The sequence below is a fragment of the Myotis daubentonii genome, chromosome 3 (assembly GCF_963259705.1).
Source record: "Myotis daubentonii chromosome 3, mMyoDau2.1, whole genome shotgun sequence".
Classification (NCBI taxonomy): Eukaryota; Metazoa; Chordata; class Mammalia; order Chiroptera; family Vespertilionidae; genus Myotis; species Myotis daubentonii.
The window spans coordinates 180,391,499-180,409,211 of record NC_081842.1 but is presented as its reverse complement, the minus strand read 5'-3'; the positions used below and the strand labels follow the sequence as shown (position 1 = coordinate 180,409,211).

Here is a 17,713-nt window from a genome sequence, read left to right as displayed (position 1 = left end):
AACAGTGACTAACCCACAGTAAGAGCTATATACATATTTTTGTTAATAGTATTAGAGATAGAAATGATTACAACATAATGAAGAAACATTAAATTTACTAGAATATATTTCAAATTTTGTATGCAATTAATAAAATAGAATATATAAGGCAACAAATGCTAGAACTTTTGGAAGAAACAGAAATTTGCCATCCTTGTGTGAGATTTCAAGCAATTTCTTTCAAATATTGATGAATCAAGCATCTAAAAATTCATAAATTTATGGAAGATTTTTAATAAGAAAATTAACACATACTTGATTTAAAGTACATAAATTGATCCCTGTATCATGAAATTAGAGAACTCAAAAAATAGAGAAAAGTCATATATTTCTAACATGCACATAGAATATTTATAATAATTGACCATATACTTGGCATAAGTCATGTCTCAGAACATGTTAAGGTACTGATATCAACTACTTTCTCAGACCATGATGTGCTGAAGATAGATATGACACCGGAATAGATCAGAGAACATGGAAACAGGTCTTCAGATATTGGATACTTGGTATGACAAAGGTGCTGCTGTAGGTCAATGAGAAAATAGGGACCACTCAACCCTGCCAGGACATTTATTCACATGAAAGAAAATTCAATTAGACCTCTACTTCCCTATAAATACAAAAATCCATTCCAGACAGATCTAAGGTTTAAGTGTAAAAGATAGAGCTAACAGTTTTAGAAGATAAGGGAGAACATCATATGACCTTGGGGTAAATGCTTCTTTAAGAGATACAGCAACAATCATAAAGGGTAAATTGAAAATTCAAACACATTAAAATTAAGCATTTGTGTTCATCAGAAGCAACAAGCTTGCCAAAAACCTGTTTTCTAGTTACATAGTTCCCCCACCTGTCAAAGTGTTACATATCCTTCTGCTTCACCTTGGCACAGAGACTGTCCTGATCCCCCAAATAATGGAAATGGTACCTATTCTGAGCTTCCAGATTATTTTGCTCATTTTTTAAAAGGAGGTCCTTTGTTACCTGAATTAACCAACTGTTTTGGTATAAGGACACATGATGTAGGTTGGAAAGCCACAGTCCCTTCCTTAGGGAGCTTTCGTTTAGAGGAGGGGACAAGCAAGAAATAAGACCACTACAACTCCGAGGAAAATGTTCTGGTTAAGGAGGGGTATCTATCCTAAATTGACAAGGTCAGAGAGGTCTTCCCGGGGAAATCTGAATTCAGTTGTAAATAATGATGGGTAAAATAGATAACCAGGCAAAAAGCATGGCAAAGTGTTATAGGTAGACCAGTCCTCTTTTCTTAAATTCTCCCTCCTGCTAGAGGTCTCCTCAATGATCTACTCTAAAATGACTATCAGTCTTCTCTCAACACAAACACACCTTATGTTCACTCTCTCTCAAAATTTCCAAACAACCAAATTCCAATGTGAAATTACGGATTTATTTTTTATTAATTTATCTGTCTTCGATCAAACAGGAATATAAATTATATCTGTTTTCACTGCTGTATATCCTGACACACAGTACATGTTCACTGCATACCTGTTGAATGAACTGATGAAGTTGGAACAAATGTGAAGCTTTAGAAATACTGGGCAACTGGTTGAGCTCCAGGAGCTCCAGGTAGTATAGTACGGGTGGAACGCTGGCATACAGGTGCGGAGGAGGAGGTCCAGGTGAGGCGGAGGGCTTGCCAGGGGCTGGATCGCTAAGGAGTTGTATGTCTTCCTAAGCAGTTCGGAGTTCATTCTAAGAGTGACTGACAACTACTCCACATTTCAAGCTGCTGGGTGGTTGGTTTTGTGACATGATCACATTTGCATGTCGGAAAGTTTGGAGAATAAACTGCAGTGGAGGTGAGATGGTCATTCAGAAAGTTGTTGGAATCCAACTGAGAACCAGTGAGGGCCTGCGTTGTGGCTGGGCAGAGGGGACAGAGATGTGGGAGTGTTTGGAGGAGAATTGGAAGAGAAGAGGGTGCAGGGCAGGAGAGGAGGAGTTAAGGACAATGCCTAGAATTTTGGTTTGGGCAATTGAAACAGTCACCAACATAAAGATTAGAAGAAAAAGACCATATTTGGGTGAAGGGTTGAGGTTATGAGTTATTATGAAATTCTGAGTTTCAAATAGAGTTAGCAGGCCTGTTAGAGTGGAGGAGAGAGATCCAACCTCCACATGTAAATTTTGGTATCATTACCATAGTGATTGCTATCAAAGCCCTAGTGTGGATGAGATCATTCAAGAACATACAAAGGAAGAATAGAAGTGAAATAGGAAGAGTTGAACAGTAGAATTAGAACTCACACAGCACCCACACAAAGCCAAAAACAAGCAGGAGGAGCCATAGCCAAAGATGAGAAATAAGAAATATTAATAATCTGGAAATCTGGGGAAAAGTATTATTTTTCTTTAAAGGATGCCATAGTCAACAGTTTAAGATATTATAGTGAAATCAAGAAAGCTAAGGATTTAACAGTCTGTGCTAGCTGTAACAAAGAATTATTAGTGGCCTTACCAAAAATAAGTGCACCGGTGTGACCGGCACAGAGGTCATTGCCATGAGCTTGAAGGGATGAGCAGAGGAGACTTCAGTTTAGAGGGAAAGGATGGATATGTAGCTAGAGGGGGAGTTAAGTTTTGGGAAGCTTTCTTTTTGATAGGTTATAATTATTTAGTCTTCGAGAACAGAGGTTTTGTCAGATGGTACCTCCTATCTCCCCTGTTGCCTTGTCCACAGATGATTAAACAAATGTTTGTTGCATTGAAATAAGTTCAAGTCCCTAGATTCAAGGATAAGAAACAGTTTCTAAAGCTCCAGTGACGTTTGAGTTACCTTCCACTGTTAGAGCATCTATGTTATTTATTGTTTTCCCTTCTCATTGGGGGGATGTAACAAGTTGCTTTTCATCCAAGACCCAAAGATGCATATGCAACAAGACACCAGGACGTGGGTTAAATACCAGGGATGGACAGAAGGTAAAAGGACTTACTTTGACTCTTTTTCATTGATGGTCACGTCAGCATGCATAACTTCCTGGGACCTAAGTTCTAGAATCAAGATAGGATCAAAACAGTCCATTATTAGGTAGGGTTTATACAACCCTGGCTTCTCAAATTGCACACAATTACCTAATTACCCAGGCACATCCCCAAGCCTCTTTTATCAAAGCCTGATCACAGAATACAGATAGGCTGAAAGGATCAAAGAATGAGAAAGTTCTCATTTGGGGAGAAATTCAACTGAAGTACTAAAAAACACACAGATGCCCTCATATCGCAAATGTGCACACGCACATATTTAGATTAATTTGATTCCAGAAATGTGAGTTGCTGAAAGGATCAGTTTTAAACTAGGTTTCCATCATCCTAGACCTGGATAAAGATGTTATACTGAGTCCTGGCCTGTGTGCCTCGGTTGGAGCATCGTCCCATACACCAGAAGGTTGCAGGTTTGATCTTGGTCAGGGCACATACCTAGGTTGTGGGTTTGACCCCCAGTCAGGGCAGGTATGGGAGGCACCAATTGCTGTATCTCTCTCGCATCGATGTCTGTCTGTCTGTCTCTCTTCCCACCCAATCCCTTCTTCCCTCTTTGGAATTAACTTTTTAAAAAAGATGTTATAACTGCTAGAATAGTGGGAGGCTTTTTCTTAATTCCTAAGGAAAAATAGGAGTTTAATAGAATATTAATGTTGATTTTTCCTCCCACAATTTTTATTTCAAATCATTGGTAACTGATCCTTTATAATAATTGTGCATAAAATGGAATCTGGCTTAGTACATAGTCATAATTAGACATGTTTATTTTAGGATATTCACATTCCTTAGTGCTCTACATAGAAACCCATAATGTTCAAGTGATTCACCACCTGAGCGAATTTGAAATTTTTCTGGCATAATTATTTATAATTCACATTCAATTACTCATAAATTTGGATGGGGTACAATGCATGTCTATTCTAAGTTGGCCTTTTTTTTTTAACATAGATATTTTGGGAGAACTGTAGTTTGACCAGGTGTATATAATCTTTTAAAATTTTGTTCAGCAAACTCATATATGTGGACTATAATATATATCTGAATTGCCAAGTCAGAGAGAAATTAAAGCAGCCACCATGGCGAGAGCTCACAAAATCCAACAGAAGACATGGCCCTCTTTTAATAACAGATTAAACTTAACGGGACATGTGTTGAGAGCCTACTGGGTGCAAGGCACTGTGCTAATCTGTGCACTATTGTTTTTACAGCAAAGCAAACAATATTGCAACAACCCAGCCTTGATTCGGTTAGTGTGTGTGCCACAACATGATCGTGCTCAACTTACTACATTGTAATTAGGGAGATCTGGCTATCAAACCTTCAGGTGGCTGTGTGGTATAATTCAAATGCAAAAGCTTCATAATCCAAGAGACCTGAGTACAAATTCCAGATCACTAAAGTAGGGATGTGGATCCTAGAGCCTCCCTAAGAAGGGATGATAATAACTTTTTTTTTTTCTGGGATTTTAAGAGGCCTGGGATATAGTAGGCACTTGAGAAATGATACTCATCTTCCCCAAAGTCAGTACTACTGTTGTGTAAAATTTGTTCTTTGACTTGGATGTGTCAATTTTTCATTAAATGTGGAGTGCAGGCAGGATGACTGCTTGTCTTTCCCAGCCCCGGACTACGCCAATCTGTGTGGTTTTGTGCCAGAAATAAGTAAATGTCACTTACCTAAATCCGGCAGCGAAATGGAAAACGCACTGTTATGGACAAAAGGCACAGAGGGTTAGGAAAGAAAGCCATGTTCAGGATAGCACAGTGATGACTAGGTTTCTTGATACTGATGTCTCTAGTCAAAGATGCGGGCACAGCTTACCTTCCCTGCATCTGTGTTCTGACCCTCTCCCCACTTTTTAGATGAGCTTATTTATCCCAAGTGACCACTTATACCCTTTCCTACCAGACAGCTTCAGGCTGCCCCACGGCCCTGCCCTTCTCCATCCAGCATTCTATTTCTGCCTTCTAAACTTCCAAGATGGCCATCAGATGCACACAGCCCTCTGGAGACACTGGGCCCTGCCTATGCCTATGCATAAGCCAAAGGGATGAGGGCAGAATTCCAGGCCAGGTGGAGCTGGAAGATGGTAAACTGCTAAGTGGGTCAGGACATTTGGCCCAGACAGATGGTTGGCTTCTCCTTGAATCTCTCAGGATTACATGGAAGGAAATATGATGTGGTAGGAAAAAAAAAATCCATGTATTTTAAGCAATTACTTAAGTTCAGCCCTACAGGTGCTGGGTATGCAACATGATTAGACACAGTTTCTGTCCTGAAGTAGCTTGGGATTTAGTGAGGGAGAGCAAACATAAATTAATGTGACACTGTGTGAAAAAAACACGTGATACAGAAATATCCAAAGGAACAGCACTTTTGGGAAAATCAGTTCACCTTCATATATGCCTCAGTGTCTTCATTTCTAAAGTGAATCCCAATGCCTATCTTATCTTACCGAGATACTTCTGTAAGGATGCACATACCTAGCGGTTGTGCCCAGGACACATGGATGCTCAGTGATCCTGCTGGCGTGTCTGTAAGACCAGACTGGGTGCTGTCAGCACTGGGATGTGCAGGTTGGAGTGGAAATCAGAGAGCATTCTCGCTGGGGTCCTATTTATAAGGGACTGCGAGTGTCATGCTGATCATCTTTGTAGGAAGCATCTAATTGGCTAGTGCCAGGGTCTGCCTCTAGGTCTCATTGACTGCTGGAGCCAAAGGCCCTTTTTCTCCACAGCCAGGACTGCGATTCATAAACCCTGCATTCTAATGGATCTCTTGGTCGATCTACACCCAACAGACAATTAGACTTAAAGCTGCGTAACTTGGAGGCTTTATCATTGAAAAGCACTTCAAGATAGAATAACATAATTCCATGTCAGTATTTGTAATGACCTTGGGCAAATTATTTTACAATTTCCTGTCCTTGTATAATACAGAGCTGCTTGTATATCTATACACCTATCTGTCTAGATGAGGGAGAGAAGTGCCTCCAGAGACTATGTGGTCTCCCTTTCACTGTGTGCAGTAGGAAACAGGCTGTATGGGTGCAAACACAAAGTGAATTGCCCAGTTACATATTGAATAAATGGAAGAGCTGAAACCAGAATTCAGACTCTAGGCCTCCATCTCTTCCTATTACCAGTGAAAATGTATCCCTCCCAAACATTGGTCATTAGTGGGTGACCTTGGAGGGTCCTTTCCAGGCCTAAGACTTGGAGATAGATGGACCATTCAGCTGAAAAGTTACTCTTCCCTCTCCACACTTGCCTTTCTCAAGAGAGGCGAATTGGATTACAAAGTGTAGACAAATAAAAACCACTGGAACTTGATGGAATAAGAATGCAAAAATTGTTGTAATTAATAACATAATGCTTACTGATACCAGGAGTATATGCCAAGGGTGATGAGGCCAGCTTCCTTTTGGATTTTGCTTAAGACTTCCCTCTACCCTTGAGTATGTGTAAACTTTTCTCATCAATTTTTTCAAAAGGGAATTTGTCATTTTTTTTTCATTAGCATCTGTGAGTGTGGTGCACTCAAAAATGGGCAAGAAGAAGGCAAGTGATAGCCAGGGCCTTTGGTTTTACTTTCTGGTATGCTCCCCACTGTGTCTGAGAGCAGGATGGAGACCATCCGGCTGTATGACTGACTATGAGGCCGGCACTGCCAACTGTCTCCTGGAAAGAGAAATAGAAGAGGATTTTTTTTTACCTTACATTTTCTTTCAACTTGTTTGTCTTCATCTTAAACCTATCCTTTTCTTTCTTGAAGAATCTCTGTAGTCTCTTAAGTGCTTTGCCATCTAAACTAAGAGAAATCAGAGGGTAGAAACAGTGTTTGAGAGAGTACTAGAAATGGAAGGCTGGTGTAGGAAAAGGGCCAGAGGCTTGGAACACCCACCCAAGGAAGAGCAGGAAAATGCCTCAGCAACTTTTCTCTTCTCTGTTTTGGTGCCAATATGAAGTAGCACAAGCCAGTCAGTCATGAAGGGAATTATTACATTTCAATACAAATGTTTGTTTACCCTAAATGGTCTCTATTTTGCAGTTTATGGAGCAAAGTCTTCCTTTTAGAGAAGATGACTCAGGGAAGCATGGTTTACAAACTATACTAGAAATAACTTGTAGAAATTCCTGCTTCTAAAATTCACATCACTGATTTTTAATTTACCAAATGATATCATACAACAATAACTGACTACCCAGCTGATGAATGAAGTTTTTTCAAATATGCTCTTGGGTTTTTTTGGGGGAGGGAGAGGGGATGATACATGCAGGTCATCCCACCCAGAATGGATCCTCTTTTTTTCCTTCAACCCTCAAACTTCTTGCTTTTGACCATTGCTGTTTTCCTTTCCACAACGTGCCCCTGATAACTAAACTTGACAAACAATGTCCACTTGAACAAATATTGTTCTTGAAAACCATGGAATGGAAGCAAATTTTTGTTGACATTTACTTATCTCTCACTTATTTTCTAACACAAAGTCCCTACTCTGGGAGATGGACATTTTTTCAAAAGAGAAAGCAATGTAATTTGAAATTTATACCATGTGATTGTGTAAAATTACGGGTGTTCTATTTACCTCCATTCTCTGTACAAATCCTCCCTAAAGATGGTGGGGATGGGGCAGGGAGTTACTTCCTAAGTTCATCATCTAAGCTAGCAGGAAGCTTCCTGCCATTAGGTAGAAAGCCAAGAAAGAGAGAAACTCACTCTATGTTTGTGGAGTTGCTCTTTGTTCTGTATACATCTTCATACATTTCGTTACTATTTTCTTCTGAAATTAAAAAAAATTCATTCATTATAATGACAATAGTTCAGATTCATATTTAGCAAAACATTATTGGATATTGACAAGGTGCTTAGGTACTTTGATCTTTTGTTTGTTTGTTAAATAATTTTTATTGAAACATATGTACATATTTTTATAAGCATATGGTAAAAATAATTGGACCTTATAAAAGTAGTATATACAAATGAAAATTAATATTCACTTCCACCCCTGAGTCCAAGTCAATGAAAGTTGGTTTAGCCACAGATTCCTTTCTTCTACCCTCCCCTTTGGCATATTTAACATGTAGCAATCAGAGCCTACACATCAGACATTGTGTTGAATTCGGGGGAAATAATGGAGAATTAATTCATCTTGGATATTCTTTCCCTTTAAAGCATGGTGCAACACAAAAGCTTAATATACACAGATATTCTTTGAATCCACCTTGACAATGGAGGATTTTCATGTTCAGAACTCGACTTCACACAGTGAGTTTAGGGGAGCTATTGAACATCTCTGTTTAATGACCTCTAAGAGGGTTTCTCCATCTAAAATCCTGGCATTCTAAGAAGGATAAAAACAAACCAGAGTAGCACCTGCTGATCCCTCCTCCATTTTTTCGTTCATTCATTCAAAAAATATTTAAAAAATGTTATATAACAAGTACCTGGCATTGTGCTAGGGGCTAAGGGAAGAGAGTCATTAATCAAAGAAATCATATCAATATAAAATTATAAGTGACAGGCGCTAGGAAAAAGAGAGCCTTGTTGCTCTGAGATTGTACACCAAGGAGAGTGTTCACTGGGGGAGTGATGATTGAGCTGAAATTAGAAGAAAGGTCAAGAGTCACTTAGGCGAAAGGGCCCAGGGGAGGAAAGAAAATTCCAGAAAGAGGTAGTAGCCTATGCAAACACCCTGGGGCAAGAGCTTGGTGGGAGCTTGGGAGCCTGGCAAGTTGAGGAGCTAAAACGTAGCATGACTGGATCTCAGAGATGAAGACAGTCCAAGGGAGAACACAGGCTGCAGAGAGAGGTAGAAGCCACCCACTCAGGGCCTTCAGACCATGTTAAGGTCAACCATAAAAGTCCTGGGAAGCTGTGAAAGTGTTTTACGTAAAAACGTTCCTCCAATCAGAATTCCGTTGTGAAGAGATCAGGAAGGAAGCCATTTCACAGCACTGTTGCTTCTTTGCCGCAAGAGCCCCATTACCAGCACCTGCACCTTCACAGATCTCAGAGCATTTATTCACACACACCCTAGCCCACTGCACTGCCCTGAGCTCCCTGTCACCCACCCAACCGGTATTATTAAAATATAAACAAAAGGTAAGTTATCATTAATCAGCCACCGAGCACTCAGCAGTTGCTACTGGCAGTTTCAGAAATGTCTTCCTTCCTTACCACTATCTGAGGCAAATGAGTTGGAGAAGTCCGACTTTGATCTGTGGGGAGAAAAGAAACAAAGACCATTCATCTGTCCCGTCAAGGAGCCTTTAAGGTCTCACCACACTGCTGAGGGGCTGGGGTGCACTTACTCCTTCCTCCCAGGGCACTCAACATCATCGTAGGTCTCTTCTGAGATGGATTGTGGCCTAAAGGCCCCTTGGCCTGGTGCTTCTTTAGTCACCTCCAAGGCCTCCACATACCCACCTGCAAGGAAAACAGAGAAACCCCTGAAGAACGAGCACTATCATAAATGCACTCACACCCCTCACTGGCAGTGGAGGCAAGAATAGGATAAGGGAGATTGCATGCACTAAAATGGTTTACCATCTTGGTCTCTATGACCCTTTGCAAACCACTTCTTGCAGAAGCTCAGCTATGAGTCTCTAAAGTTGGGATAATGATCAATAGCACCTACGCTTATGTAATTGTGGCAAGGATTGACACATTTTTATGAAGGAGGCTGGTTCCCTAGTGAACCAGCAACTCCTCCCTCTTCTTTGATTGTTCTTGCTCTAATCTCTGACCTCAAAGGCAGAAGTCCTCTAGGGTATGTCCCTGGGGCTCCTTCCGCCACCTAAATGAGCTTATCTACTTTTGTGCATCCTTTTTCCCCTTAAAGTAAAATTTCTTAGACAAGTTGACTAAATGCATGTCAACATTTAATATTCATTAATGTTGGAATCAGCCAGAAGATGGTCTGCCAGGTGGAAAAATGTACTGGGGTATTAGCACAAGCAGCTAGCCTGTTAAAAGCAGGTACTGCTTTATTTCACAGAACTGTAATTTTGTCATAACCATAAAACTTCCTCCTTTTTATCAGCTGGCATAGGATAATATTTAGAGTATGGGTGATTGAGAACCATTTTCAAACATGAACTATTAATCAGAAATAAATAGTAATATATCTGCAAAATAAACAATAAGCAAATTGAGTTGTGTCTATTAATTAAATGAACCCAGTAACAAGATTTTATCCTCTGACAAGAAGTCAGTTAGCACATAGGCCCCAAACTATCTCAATGAAGTCAGCTCCCAGAGGCATAAGGTCTTGCTTTTTCTTAAGGAGTTAGCAGTGAATTTCTCCAAAACAGAACAAAGATGCTGAACACAAAGTTGCTTAATTCTTAGTTTGGACATTTTTTCTTTCTTTTTCTTTCTTAATTCTTCCTTTTGGCAGAGTCAACTGTAAATGTTTGTGACTTCATTTTCAGACACAGACAACTCCCAAAGTTACAGTTCTAACTTAGACATTTCTGATGAATGCTAGATACTCCATCCAGATACACCATTTCCATTTGCTTGTCTAAGCATATTGCATTCCAAAACCAAACTCATGACTTTTCTCTGCAAATCTGCTCTGCCTGAAATCTGCCTCAACTCAATAAAAAGTGGCAATTCCATCCTTCCAGTTGCTCTGGTCCAAACCCTTGCAGACATCCTCACCTCCTTTCTCTCTCATATCCCACCTCCAATCCACAGCTCTGCTTTCACGATCCTGAATCTAAACACATCTCAGCGATTCTGCTATGGCACCCTCCTCCAAGCTACCGTCATTTCTCAGCTTACTTATTGCAACAAACTCCTGACAGGTCCCCTGATTTATCCTATTGTGTACTCTAAACCTTCCATTGGTTTTTTTAAAAATCTCATTTAGAGTAAATGCCAAGGTTTTTGCCATAGTCTAGAAAAGTCCCTTGTTATCTCTGACCTCATCTCCAACTCCACACTCCTTCAGTCATTCTGCTGGTCATCCTGGCCTCTTGCCACCAACATAGCTAATGGCTTCTGCCTCAGTGTAGTACCGCTACTTTCCCCCTCTCACCAGAACATTTTTACCCTAGGTACACATATGGCTCACTTCCTCATCTGCTTAAGATCTTTGAGGTTGTCCATGAGTGCTTTAAAAATTACAACTTCTAATACTTCCCTAATTCTCTTTCCTTGCTTTATTTCCCTCCTCCCCATTACATTTACTACCCTTCCACACAGTGGCTATTTTATTGTTTATATATTATCTGTCTCCTCTGCTAAGAATGTAACCTCCATGAAGATGGGAATATTTGTCTGTTTTGTGTACTGTTATACCCTCAGCTCCTAGAACAGTGCTGGCATATAAAAGGTGCTCAAATTAAAAAAAAAAAAAATGAATAGCTTCAATGCATATATCTTCTAAAAAGAGACTTTTGTGTATTAAATTTATAGTGTCTGCCAATATTTTAAAACTAGAGGTCCAGTGCATGAATTTGTGCACGGGTGGGGTCCCTTGGCCTGACTGATGATCGATCAGGGCGATCGGGGCCCACAGGCTCGGGGGAGGGACCGTGGGAGGTTGGCCAGTCATGGGAGGTTGGCTAGCCATGGGAGGTTGGCTGTGGGAGTGCACTGACCACCAGGGGGGCAGCTCCTGCATTGAGCATCTGCCCCCTGGTGGTCAGTGCGCATCATAGCAACCAGTCAACTGGTTGTTTGGTCCACTGGTTGTAATGGTCGCTTAGGCTTTTATATATGTAGTGGTCACTTAGGCTTTTATATATGTAGATTTATATCTACTATCTTATTACATACCTTATATTTATTCTATTTTCCTCCCCTCCCCCCCTCATTTTCCTCTTTCTTGAGAGTTCTTCTCTTTTTTTCATTTTGTTCCTTTTTTCTTTCTTTTCTTTTCTTTTTTTGGAAGGTATGTGTGTTATGCCTATCTTTTAACAGTTACCCTACTATGTTTTAAAATTTAATTAAAGTATAATATACAGGAAAGGGCACAACTCATAAGCTCAACAAATTGTCCCAAATTCAATATATTCATTCATTCAACACACATTAAACAAATAAAAAAGCCATAAGTGCCAGTGTCCCACAGTGCCTTCTTGTGCACTATTCCCTCCCACAAGGGAACCACTCTCCTCATTTCTAATACTAGAGGCGAATACTGCATATTTTGAACTTTATATTAATGGAATCATTTCAAATGTCCTCTTTAATATATCACATTTCATTAAATATTATGTTTCTGAGAGTCATTTATATTGTTGGATATAGTTATAATTTGTTCATTCCTATAATTATTCCATTGTGTGAATATATTATAATTTAGTTTTCCATTCTACTTTTTAAAAAAATATATATTTTATTGATTTTTTACAGAGAAGAAGGGAGAGGGATAGAGAGCCAGAAACATCGATGAGAGAGATCGATCAGCTGCCTCCTGCATGCCCCCCAGTGGGAGTGTGCCCGCAACCAAGGTACATGCCCTTGACCAGAATCAAACCCGGGACCCCTGAGTTCACAGGCCAACGCTCTATCCACTGAGCCAAACTGGTTTGGCTTCCATTCTACTTTTGATGGACATATGAACCATTTCCAGTATAAGGCTATTTTTAAAAAGTTCTATGAATATGCTGTATATGTCTTGATAAACATATGTCTATTGGGTATAAGAATAGGTATGAAATTGCTAGGTCATAGGATATACATATACTGGATTTTAACAGACACTGCTGAACAGTTTTCCAATGTGATTATTCCAGTTTACACTCTCAACAACGGAGGAGAGTTCAAGTTGTTCCACAACTTCACTAATACTTGATATAGTCTTTTTAAATTTTAACTATTTTGCTGGGCATGTAGTGTTATTGTACTGTAGGTTTTATTTGCATTTCCCTGAGACTTGAACAGCTGAATATAGTGTACTTGCCTTTTGGATAACCTCTGTGATTGATTTCTATTTTATATATTCTGGATACAGGATGTTTATAGAAATATAAAATATTTCCATTTTATATTTTCTGGATACAAAGATATTTATAGTATGTATATATATATATATATATATATATATATATATATATATATATATATATAATATATATTTCATATATGAGTCCTTTGATTTAGTCCTTTGTTTTAAATCAAGTATCTTCTACTCTGTATGCCTTTTATTCTTTGTTATCTTTTGATGGCTATATCCTAGCTATTCTAACTCTTTTAAGGCTAAAGTGAATTAATATTGTTACTCTCAATCAAATACCTTAGAAGGTTTCAACTTTGATCACCCTCCCAATGTATGGCTATTAATGTCAATATTGGCATTAATATTTTTTTATTTGGTGAATACTTTTGCTCAGCTTTCTTTCTTGCATCCAGAATTCTCTATGTGGGATTATTTTCCTTCTGCCTGAAGTACATACTTTAGAAATTCTTTTTATTTTTTTTCAATCATAGGAGAAATACATTTTTTTCAAAAGAGGCTTACTTGAATAGGAATATTAAAAAAAACACTTGTATTTTTTTCAAACTTTTCTGTTTTATACCTACTCTCCTTAACTAAGCATTTTGTGCTGCTCATCATAAGTATTACAAAAACTTATTAATGGGTTCAGTAGCCCCCTTTGGACTAAGCGGAATGTTTGGATTACTCAGCAAAATCTTGTTCAGCTGTTTTCATCATGGCATAATCCCCGAACTCACAGGGACTCTCCCTGGACACATGTAATTGTATGAAAAGGGCCTTTAGCCTCATATTCAGGGCTCTTGTTTAACTCTCTTATTTACTTCAACTTATTTTCCTCTCTTCCACTTCCCCCTATACTCAAATAATTCCATCACTTCACACCCTAAGGCATGGTTTTTAAATTAATGCTACCTCTGTGCTTTCTCATTCACCTCATCAGATATGTCTCCCCCACCATATCTTTTTTTAAATGAAAAATTCTTTCATTGTGGTAAGAACACATGAGAGCTACCATTGTAACACATTTATAAGTACACAACAGAGTCATGTTATCTATAGGCACAGTCTTGCTTATTCTTAAAGGGTGGATGTAATCCTTTGGGGTCCCAACTTTATACAGAGTCTCCTATTATAAATTCACTCTGGGCAGGCCCTGGGGTGCAGCCCCTGTACTCTGCATGCCATGCAGTCAGAACAGGAGCTCAGGGACTCAGAGCTCAGTAACAACCCTCAGGGCAAAAGTAGCTTTGGCACGCACTCACTTCCCAGGAGTCCTGTTGCTGCAGGGGTGTAGATGCTTTCTTTTTATATCAGTTCTGTGATTCTTCCATAAATTAAAAAAAAAAAAATTCTTGTTTCTGTCAGGACAGTCAGATCGTCTCATCTACTATACTGTCAGAAACTAAAGTTTGATTTATTCTTTCTTTCCTTTATTCACCAAAGTTTTGTTAGGCAGCTGACGGCCTTGTTACAGAGATACAGAGAAAAATACCCAATGGCCTCTGATTCTCAATGTGCTCCCAGTACGCCATGGCGGGGACACAGGTACACAATGAATTATAATGTAAGCATGCTATGATTTTCCAGAAATGAAAATAAATGGAGAGAACTAACAGTTATTTAGCATAGGAACCAGCCACTTTGGATGCAGTAATAAAACAGCACTGGGAAATAAGTAGTAGCTGCCTCATTCGCACATGAGAGAGTAAGTAAATTTTCCAAGGTTACAAGATTCAAATATAGTGGTTCTGGATCCCAGAAATGTTCAACTCTAAAGCCTAACATGGAAACGTGGTCATTCAGTTGTGAAATGTCATGGAAACAGGTGAGGGGAATTGTGGTCCCGGGAGCGTGGGAAAGCGGAGATGGACTGAGGCGAGCGAGGCCTCAGAAGAAGTGACTTTTGACACAGACCTGAAAGGACTCACAGCACATCAGCAGGCAGAGAATTAGCAGAAAGGCATTTCAGACAGAGGAAAGAGATCGAGCAAAGTTACAGGAGCACCTAGCCATAAGCTGAGCACAGAGAAGAGGGTGTGCAGGGAAGGTGTGTGGCAGGGATGAGACCCGCTAGCCTGGGGTCCTTGAGTCCATTTCATGATCATTACAAATTTATTCTTCTTACAACTCTGATTCTCACACTTTTTGAAATATCAGTGGTTTGCTATGGCTTATTGGGTTGGAGTGGACACCTGTTTTCTTTGTCTATCCAGTGTCTTTTTTTTTCTTTTCTGATTAATGGCCCTCTTATTTTCCTTGGGAAATCTGTCAACCTGACTTTAGGTAGTTTTGCTAGATCTGACTCTACCCACAGCTCCAGGGGTGAGTTTATGACCCAGCTGGAATCAGCCAGAGCATCAGATCCCCCATTTATAAGGACTGGTTCAGGATGGCATGTGGCCCAAACAGAGCCTGTAAGATTCAAAGCTAGGCCTTTTCTTATAGCTGTTAAGAATATGACAATTTCCAGTTTTCCTCTGAGCTTCCTAAGAGGACAGGGTCTGAGCCTGTTACTGCTAGAAGCCATCTTGCCTCCACAGGGGTAGGATTTGACCAAAAGTGGAGTGACCCAGAGGGAGCACAGCCAGGAGCAATACTGAACCCTTGTAGTATTGATTGTGGCCCTGGAGCATCCCTTTCTTTTCTTTTCTTTTTTTTGACTTAAGATAGTGTGATTTGATTACTGTTACTTATAATCAAGTGTCTTAACTAGCATGAAGGTAAAATGCAACCTAAATAAAGTCAAGTAATGATATCATACTATAGCATCAGTGTGTCAATTACATGGGTCTACAAAAACAAACCCATTAGGATCTGGTAGATTAAAAAGAAGGAACAAATATTTGCCGAGTACCTATTATGTGGCATACTTTTCAATTTAGTCTTCAAAAAACCCTGGTGAGGCCCACATTATGATCTCTTTTTATAAGTAAAGAAACCCCATGGCTAATAAGTATTAGCATCTAGACTGAACTCAGGTCTTCTGCTTCTAAGTCCAGTGGTCTTTCCACTACTGCTCAGCTGCCTCACTAGGGCAAGTTTCTTGGTACATAACAGATGTTCAATAAATATGTAGAAAATAAATTAAAATCTTGGCAACACACCACTTTAAAATAATGTCATAATGGTGAGGAGAGCCAGGAAGAAATGCAACTTACATTGGCCTTGGGAGTGCCTGGCCAGCTTTGGGTCCTGGGGGCAGGCCTCTGTCTGGATGCTGTCAATCACAGCATCCTTCTCTCTGGCCAGCATTCTCTTCATATGTCTCTGAACGTTCATCATTGGGACTTTTCCACACGTCTCTTCATAGGAACCCACCTAAACACATGCAACAGGGAGAGTACTGAAGGGCTTTGACTTACCTGTTTAGTTCTCTGCTTACACATGCTGTTTATTAATTCCTCATAGATAGCACTGATGTATTATTTTATTTAACTCTGTCTTAGTAGACTCTGAGTTTCTGAGGGCTCATACTGTGTCTTTTGTTCACCTCTGAATGCCCAACAAATGCTGGGCACAGGAGGCCAGCAGGATAGAATGGAGTACTGACCAGAGGCAGGTTCTTATAGATTTAATCTCACTTAATCTTCATGACACCCCATTGGGGAAGTGTCCTTAGTGCTCTGGATAAAGAGTTTGGAACGTTAAATAACTTACATCTGGTTGCTGGAGGCTAAGTCCAGCAGGTCATAATAAATGCGAAAAGTCCTCAAAAGGCTGATGGACTTTGATATGCAACAGGGCTGAATATCAGCATTATATTAGCCTGCTGCTGGCCGAACAGCTGTAGCAATTCCCCTAACCCCGTGATCGTCAAACTGTGCTGGTGAGCCACATGCGGCTCTTTGGCCCCTTGAGTATGGGTCTTCCAGAAAATATCATGTGCCAGCGCGCACGTACAGTGCGATTGAAACTTCTTGGCTCGTGCACAGAAGTCGGTATTTTGTGGAAGACCCACACTCAAGGGGCCAAAGAGCCACATGTGGCTCATGAGCCGCAGTTTGCTGAGCTGCAGTTTGCTGACCACTGCCCTAACCTGATAATCTTTTACTGTTTACCAAACTTTACCTTTGATGTGTATGATGTTTTGCTAAAGGGCAAAATGTGTGAATAAAAAGCAGTGGGTCTGGACATTCGGGAAGCCACTCCACTAGAGAGCTGGTTTCCGCCTGGCTTTCCCCCATGCCTACTAAATTTATATTTCTTGTCTAGTCTCTATCCATTTATGTTGCAGCCCCTTCTCCAGTTTCCTGAACCTTTGCTGTGAAAGACTGCAGCATCTGGTCACACAGCTGGTAATATACAGAGGCAGGACTTGAGCTTAGACCCGTGCTCTTGACCACTAAGGAATACTTGGTGCCTTTCGCCTGACATTTCATCTTTTTACCCACCATTCTTCCTACCTAACTCTTTCCAGCATTTTTTGAATATTTACTGAAGGTGAAACAACATGCTACCCTTTGGAAATGGAGGGATGCTACCTACACAGTAGTTTATATGCATGGAAACAATACATACAAATAATCTAATAAAAGGGTGATATGCTAATTAGACCAGGTCAACAGGACATCTTCGGGTTGTCCAGTCTTCCTTCCGGACAAAGCCACGTTGGTGGAGGCTGAGGCAGAAGTGGTTAGGGGTGATTAGGCCAGCAGGGAAGGGCAGTGTGGGGCAATCAGGCAGGCAGGCAGAGGGGTTAGAGGCGATCAG

General features: G+C 40.1%; 2 protein-coding genes across 4 annotated transcripts in view; one reads left to right on the top strand and one right to left on the bottom strand.

The window, feature by feature from the left end:
• PRKAA2 (protein kinase AMP-activated catalytic subunit alpha 2) overlaps nucleotides 1-17,713 on the top strand; it is a 259,642-nt gene that overhangs the window by 76,386 nt on the left and 165,543 nt on the right. The window lies entirely within an intron of this gene.
• Nucleotides 1-17,713, bottom strand: part of FYB2 (FYN binding protein 2) — a 96,625-nt gene that overhangs the window by 11,916 nt on the left and 66,996 nt on the right. For all 3 annotated transcript variants that reach the window (XM_059689416.1, XM_059689417.1, XM_059689418.1), the window contains exons 9-15: nucleotides 16,162-16,321; nucleotides 9,363-9,477; nucleotides 9,229-9,269; nucleotides 7,768-7,831; nucleotides 6,763-6,858; nucleotides 4,725-4,753; nucleotides 3,000-3,057 (exon numbers count right to left, since the gene is read on the bottom strand). In XM_059689416.1, coding sequence (XP_059545399.1) covers nucleotides 3,000-3,057; nucleotides 4,725-4,753; nucleotides 6,763-6,858; nucleotides 7,768-7,831; nucleotides 9,229-9,269; nucleotides 9,363-9,477; nucleotides 16,162-16,321 — 563 coding nt within the window. The remainder of the gene's footprint in view (nucleotides 1-2,999; nucleotides 3,058-4,724; nucleotides 4,754-6,762; nucleotides 6,859-7,767; nucleotides 7,832-9,228; nucleotides 9,270-9,362; nucleotides 9,478-16,161; nucleotides 16,322-17,713) is intronic.